This window comes from Myotis davidii, unplaced genomic scaffold, assembly GCF_000327345.1.
Source record: "Myotis davidii unplaced genomic scaffold, ASM32734v1 scaffold1757, whole genome shotgun sequence".
Classification (NCBI taxonomy): Eukaryota; Metazoa; Chordata; class Mammalia; order Chiroptera; family Vespertilionidae; genus Myotis; species Myotis davidii.
The window spans coordinates 183,385-191,146 of record NW_006288116.1 but is presented as its reverse complement, the minus strand read 5'-3'; the positions used below and the strand labels follow the sequence as shown (position 1 = coordinate 191,146).

Here is a 7,762-nt window from a genome sequence, read left to right as displayed (position 1 = left end):
ATAGTATTAGAAATTAAGTTAAGAAATTTTAATCATGCTCTATTAACTATGATTGCTCTTTTTTGATTAGAGAAAACACATTCTAACCTCGCTGCAAGTTGTATGCCCTGGGACACGGGAGCTAACATGGGAATGCAGTCTGTCCTTCTTCTGAGAACTGCCTATCATTATGGAAAGACTTACAACGTCATAGCACCTAGTCCTGGAGGCACCTGCTCTTTACAACCCTCAGCCCCTATTACCTGTAATCTGGTCCTGCTGAGGGTGCCCGGAGGTGCACCCTCTCTGTGATTCCCCTCCAGCCCGCATGACTTGTAATCTGTAATGATTACCCCACGCCTACTTTCCCATACTTGTAATTCCTAATTCTCCATGTAATCTTGTCCTTCTACCCAATATAAGCAGTTTGCTTATGGTGGGGTGGAGGGAAGATTTTTGTGGCTGCTCTCCCATACTGCCAGCATTATTGGAATAAAAGCTCATATATGATTCAATCCTGTCTCTGCTTAATTGGCTGAAATAGTGACAGGCAGCCTGGACCCCTGGGTTGTCCGGTTATGAAGGGACTGGAGTCTAAATAACTAAAGTCAGCCACTGAGCCCTCCACACCTACTTGACTGCCTCCAATTACAATACTGGATATCAGGGCTTGGGTGGGCTGCCCCGGTTGGCAATATCCCATATGTGTCGTCACACGTGGTTTCTGAGAGAAGTAGATGCTGTTCTGGGAGAAGACAATTGGAAGTCTGTGCTTGGCCTTTCCTGGACTTTAAGCTAAGCCCCTTTTGCTTTGGTTGGCTTTAATTTCTAGCCTTTCACTGTAATGAACTGTTGTTCCTCTATGAATGAAACTTTTTAAGAGTTCTGAGTGTAATTTTGGAAATCATTGAACTGGAGGGCTGGTCTTGGGGACTCTTGAGTCCAGTTGTTCCTTAAAATGGGATTTTATGGAGTAACTCTGACTCACTGAAACATAGCAAAAGCATGGTTTGGGAAAAAGAAGAAGTGGTAGTGTTAGGATGGTCTTCTTGTGCACCAACTGTGTAGGCGTTTAGTCTTCTTGATCTTTGTATAACCATTTAATAGGACTTTAGCTACAATGATCAAAAAAATATGAAATAGATCCATTGTCTCTTGAATGTATCAGATTTGCCCTAATATGAAATACACATTGCGGAAAGCCCAAAAGTTGTGTTTGTTTCTAGATCTGTCTGTATCAACCTAAAAGGCACTCAAAGAAACTCTTTCTTTGATCAACATGGAGCTTGATAATTCATTTTCCCTTCAGGACCAGCATTCCATTATATTTCATTTGTTTTGGGATTGCAACCTCTTTTGGGATTGAGAATTAATTAGCATCATACTTATATTACCTCTCAAAGAGCATCATTTCACTGACACTTTACAGGGATATTTTACAGGCCTTGTCTATCAACCCAGCCCCAGTCCCAGTGAGGAGATGATGAAGGGATCTTAATAATGTTCAAATCAGGGATATTCCCAGTATCCAATTTCACACATATGGAAATATTGGATGACCTTGTGAAAATGTACTCTAAGGTAGTAGAGAAGTAGGCACACATGCTTAGCTGCTGATAAATACAAAATCCCAACCAACTCTTGGGATAATTGGAGATTTTAAAGAGTGAACTCTCTTTTTTGTAATTCCAAGAAGAACTGCTTACTGAAGGATTTAGAAAGAAATCTGAGAAATAAATTAACATATATCAACTAAAACAAAGCAAGAGATTGAAAGAACTAATGCAATGAAAGCTTATTGTCGCCAAAGTCCCTTGATGAAAGTGGCAGTGTGTTCATTATGGGACTAACAAGGTACTGCTAAGACAATTGGTGTACTGAGCCAAAAATGAAATAGGCTTTAGAATTACTGTTAGTAAATTATAAAATGAAGCTTCTTCTGTTTTAATAGTTTAGTGTTGTGCCTCACTTTTAAAATATATATGTCATGTTTTCTTTATTCAATGGAATAAATTCAATGGAAATTTTTAAAGTAAACCATAATTTCTAAAAATTCTTAGAAACTGTAATACAGAAAACAAATTGTATGTTGATTGAAATAATTTGAAAAAATGGGAAACAAGTTAGAAAATGTAATGAAAGACAGAACAAATTTACAATATCATCAAAAACTGGATATTTTATTTATTTTTATTAAATATATTTTTTTATTTCAGAGAAAAAGGGAGAGGGAGAGAGAGAGAAACATCAATGATGAGAGAGCATCATTAATCAGCTGCTTCCCTCATACATTTGATATGATTCAAATAAATATGGCAAAAATAGTTTTTGGAAGTAGAAATACTATTTTAAACTATATATATACTAAAAGCAAGAATTTACAATGCAATTTTCAAACAAAGATGAGGGACTCAACAGTAATCATATGATAAAACATTTCAAAAAATTAGCACAATGGTACTGACATCCAAATATTTAAACAGCAATCAAAGACTTGAAAATTGTAAGAGGACTCAAATTCACCTGAAAATTTAGTACACAATCGATTTTGTATTTAGCACTAGTGAAGAATTATGAAATATTCAGTAAATATTATTTGGATTATAGGTAGCCATTTGAAAAATATAAAGTTGGAAATTTTCTTATTTTTACATAAATTTCAGATGGATCAAAGTGAAATATGAAAAATTGAACTAAAAACTTAAACTACTTAAGCTTTTAACAAGAGTTTTGTATAAAGAGGTCACTTTTAAGTGTGATAAGAAAAAAGACATAAAAGAAAAGATTTAATAAATTCACTTATATAAAATAATGAAATTCTTTTTAAAAATATGTAAGTCCTGGTTGGGTGACTCAGTTGGTTGGAACATCTATCCATCCACCAAATGTTGTGTGTTTAATCCCTGGTGGCATAAAGGAGGCAGCCGATTAATGTTTCTCTCTCACATCAATGTTTCTCTCTCTTGCTCTCTCTCTCTCTCTAACTTTTTCGCTCTCTAAAATCAATAAACATATTATTGGGTGAGGATTAAAAATTAGATAGATATAGATATAGATGCAGTATTGATATAGATAGATAGCCTAGCTGGTGTGGCTCAGTGTTTGAACATCAACCTATGAGCCAAGAGGTCCCTAGTTTGATTCCTGGTCAGGGCACGTGCAAGGAGGCAGCTGATCAATGTCTCTCTCATCAATGTTTCTATTTCTTTATCCTCTCCCTTCCTCTCTCTCTAAAATAAAAACATATTAAAACATATGAAAAACTTCTAATTAAAAAAGAAGTGATAGCTGCTATCATACACGTGCGCGCGCGTGCGCGCGCCCACACACACATACACACAGACACACACACAAAAGCTAAATGGCAAGTGAAGAATATATTTGCCATTTATATCAGACAAAGAAATAATTTCCTTATGCTATAAGGAACCCTTTACAATATCAGTGAGAAAAGAGCAATGACCATATTAAAAAACTGGGAAAATATAGTACACAAAAATAAAGATGCTTCTTTACACTTACTGATAATAAGGAGATGTGCAAGTTAAAACTATGAGTTACCTGTTTCACTTCTAATATTAGCAAATAATAAAACATTTGCTAGGACAATGGGTTGACAAGGGTTTGGGGAATCTTTCATATTTCCTAGAGATAGTGCAAATTGTACAATTACATATCAACAATTTAAATGCACCTAAAGCTCTGATCCAGGAAGTCCACATACAGGAATCTATCTTATGGATATATTTGTTCTAGAGAAAGATGACATATGTACTAGGATGTTCCAGGATGTTAGTTGCAGTGTTATCGAAACCGCAAATTGTTGAAACAACTCTAAAGTCATCTGTCAGGAACTAGTAATGTAAACCATGGGATATATGTATAGAACAATACTCCACTGTCACTAAAATAAAGAGGGGAAATACTATCTTTACTAATATGAGTAAATTTCTAAAATATATCATAAAGTGAAAAAAAGATGTAGAAACTATATCATTTAAATTATCACAAGGAAAAAATAATAATAATTTGTCCCAGTTCCAACCTGCTATTTTCATGAAGTTTTGCCTACTTATTTGCTCACCAGAATAAAATACTTTTTTTGGTCTCTGCAAATCTATCAAAAGCCCAGCTTCTGTCCAAACCACCAGGACCAATACAACTGCTCTTTCTGATGGGGAAAATGAAACATTTTGGGGGGCTGAATCCATGCCAGGAACCTAATGAACATTCCTGTTAGCCTATAGTCTAGTCCAGCCTTGGGCAAACTATGGCCCGTTTGAAATGAATAAAACTAAAAAAAAAAAGACCGTCCCCTTTTATGTAATGATGTTTACTTTGAATTTATATTAGTTCACACAAACACTCCATCCATGCTTTTGTTCCGGCCCTCCGGTCCAGTTTAAGAACCCATTGTGGCCCTCGAGTCAAAAAGTTTGCTCACCCCTGGTTCTAGTCACTGCCCCTTCCTTAATTATCTGGTCCTGCAAGACCTGTTTACCTAAGTACTATTCCCATTTTAGAAAGGCCATAAGCCATGAACAATACACAACCCCCCGACTCCAAGCCAGGCCTTTAGATGTGGTCTCATGGCCTCCACCCCAATACACAGGGCTTTTTGCAAAGCCCATGAAAGGCCCAGAAGTCCCATCTCATATTTGGGGGACAAAGAAACAAAAGAGTATAAAGGGAAAGCTTCCTCCATATTGGCTTGCTCAGGATTTGGAGAGAAACAGTCTCCCCTGAATCACATGTGAAACGTTTGGAAATAAATGGGTTTTTCCTGTGCCTCTGGTACTCCTGCGTATTTTTCGGTCGCCTGGTAAATTCTGTAACAATTCCAAGCCACCTTTCCTATCTGACCTACCTTAATATAAAAGACATAAATATACCCAGTTATGTCCTAATGGGAGAGAGAGAGAGAGTTCTGGTTGTAGTCAGTGCTTATTAACTACTTGTCTGACCACTAAGTACCTGTTGATTTGCAATAGTGAGAAAAAACATTTTCTTTTTTAACCCCTTCCCCAACAATTTTTTTGTTAAAAACGTTTCTTTTTCAGGCTAATTTTTTTATTTTGGTTCTATATAGTATTTTTGATGCTGATTATGAAAACAGTTTGTAACTCATCTTCCTATAAACCATATTTTTTTTTCCATATTTTCTTAGTATACTCGTCGACGACTGAAAAAGAACATTTTGTGAAAACGAGTATACACGTTTCTGCCGGGGAATTAAAATGGAAAATATTTCATTATATATGTGTACTTTTATGTTGAAAAAATAACACTCATTGAAAATAAACTCATAATGCACACAAAATTATAAAAATAACTATTTTAATGGCCGAGAAATACTGTTAATTTTAGTGTACATGTTGTAGGGTTTTATCTACACCTTATTAATTTATAAGTTTTTTAATAAATAGACTTCTACTCTACATACCACTAATTAAATGATTCTTACAGACAGTTCCAAGTCTAGGTGCATGCAATATGTAACTTTAGCTAATCTGGAAAGTAGTTCAGAGGATTGGCAAAAATTTCAGGTCACAAAGTTCATGAAAACATTCACTTATTTCTGGAGCTCTTTTTGCTTCCCTGACATAAACACACACTTTATTGGTCAGAAGAACAAGCAGCTGATTTCTTAGCATTAGTTTGCTTTCAAAGTAGCCCTGCTCTTGCTTTCATTTTCACCTTTGTTGATAGAAAGTTAAGTAACAATTTTTGTCCTGAAATTGACACCAGACCCTTGCATTCACAGAAGGTGAGGGTGAACTTTAGACCTTATCCTCTGCAAAATATTAATCCGTATTAGAGAAGGCAAGAGGAGAGACAGGCAGACTTGGTAAGTTTTCCCCCAATTTCCCTCAGGTGAGAGTTGTATATTGCCCCCAAATGTATTTATGTACTGGTCATTTTCATATCTGAGACTATGTTACTGGAAGCTTGGGAAAGAATCTGAATTTTAGATCAGATTTTAAATTGTCTAGTAGTCTTTTGATTAGTATAAGAACTTTTACTATAATATTTCACCTTTGAAAGCATAACCTATAAACAGAAAAGTTCTAAGCTCAAACATATGCAGTAGATGAAACACACAAAATGAACACATCCTTGTGATTTTTATCTTGGTTTTTAAAGAAGGAGCACTCCCACCTGGCCGGTGTGGCTCAGTATTTGAGAGTAGACTCTTGAACCAGGAGATCACGGTTTGATTTCCGGTCAGTGCACATGCCCGGGCTTCGGGCTCAATCAGTAAAGGGCATACAGGAGGCAGCCGATTGATGATTCTCTCTCATCACTGATGTTTCTCTCCCTTTCCCTTCCTCTCTCTAAAAAAAAATAAAAACACCATAAAAAAAGGAGCACTCCCAAATCCCAGAAATTTTCTTGGGCTCTTTTTATGCAATAATCACTCCATCCTGATCCAAGATGTTCACTATTATTACTTTTCTCATCAAAGACTAAGTTTGCCTATTTGCCAACTTTATATAAATGGAATAAAATAACATGTATTTTCTAGTGTGCAATTTATTTTATTCACCATTATGACTGTCAGATAAATCTATGGTGTGTTTAGGTGTAGTTTGATTAATTTCATTACTATTACATATTCCACTATCCAATATCACAAAGTTTATTTAGCTATTTTAGATGGACATTTAGTCATATTCAGTTTGGAGCTTTTATCCATATTGCTACTATGATCATTCTCTGCAAGTTTTTATGTACATGTATCCACATATCTGCTGGACCTATACTTAGTTTGAAATGGCCAGGTCATATGGAACTTCAGTTTAACTTAAGTATATGTTTCCAAATAGTTTTCCTGAGAATGCTTCAAAACATCTTGACATTTACAATGGTTTCTAAAAGAGAAACAGCTTTTCTCTAGAGTCTTAATCTGAAATAATTTGTGTATATTTGATTCCACAACTTTAAAGTGGCAGATAACCAATACAGTTTATATTTGTTTGGAAATGAAGACACCATGACAACCAGCAGAATAATGTGTGGAATGCTTGGCTGTAAACAGAAGTGTCTGATTCACCAGGCTCTGCATAATATCCCAAGAAGCAGGAGGTGTAGAAGGACTGGAGAGGAGAGAAGAGAAGGACAAGATAGGTGGAAACGAACAGAGACTGCTGATTCTGCCAAACTTTGGTGAAATATACTGGACATATAATCTTAAGAAAAATTAGCATCACGTTCAAAATAAGAGCTCCTCTCAGTTACAAGACTTGAAGTCTGTTGGGGCTGACCAGCAGAAGCTAAGCAATGGATGAATAATTACTCTGACTCATGTTTTTGTGAAAGAGAGGGCTAAGGGACTGATTGGCTTGAGAAACTAAACAGCCCCATTCTCCTGCCTCCTTAGGCTTTTAGTGTAGCAACAGCTTGAACTAAAATTAACTAGACACTATCAGCAGGGTAAGCATCCTTGAGAAGACACATGCGTCTGCAGTGTCCTTTGAGCAAGGACGTCTAAAGACTAAACATAAAGATTCCAGTAAAACACCCGGGGGCTCAGACTTGTTTGGAAAAGTCAAGGCAGGAGTTGCCGCCTTTGGCAAGTTCTCCATAGAGGCCCCAACCTTCGGAGATTCCTCCTACAAACTTTCCAACCAAGTTCGTGCTTCCCCACCGAAGTCCACCTTCAGGCTTGGTCATATTCTACCATTTGGGAAGGGTAATTCCTGGGTAGCTCTCCACTCACTGACCTAACTGAGCTGTTCAAATTGGGACTGGAGCACCTCAAGCTTTATGGAATAAAACAATC

General features: G+C 36.4%; 1 protein-coding gene across 1 annotated transcript in view; it reads left to right on the top strand.

Annotated features, from left to right (window-relative positions):
* LOC102759091 (guanylate-binding protein 6-like) overlaps positions 1-358 on the top strand; it is a 30,514-nt gene extending 30,156 nt beyond the window's left edge. Inside the window, exon 12 of the mRNA XM_015561441.1 lies at positions 71-358. Coding sequence (XP_015416927.1) covers positions 71-291 — 221 coding nt within the window. The 3' untranslated portion in view covers positions 292-358. The remainder of the gene's footprint in view (positions 1-70) is intronic.
* The last annotated feature ends 7,404 nt before the right edge of the window (positions 359-7,762 follow it).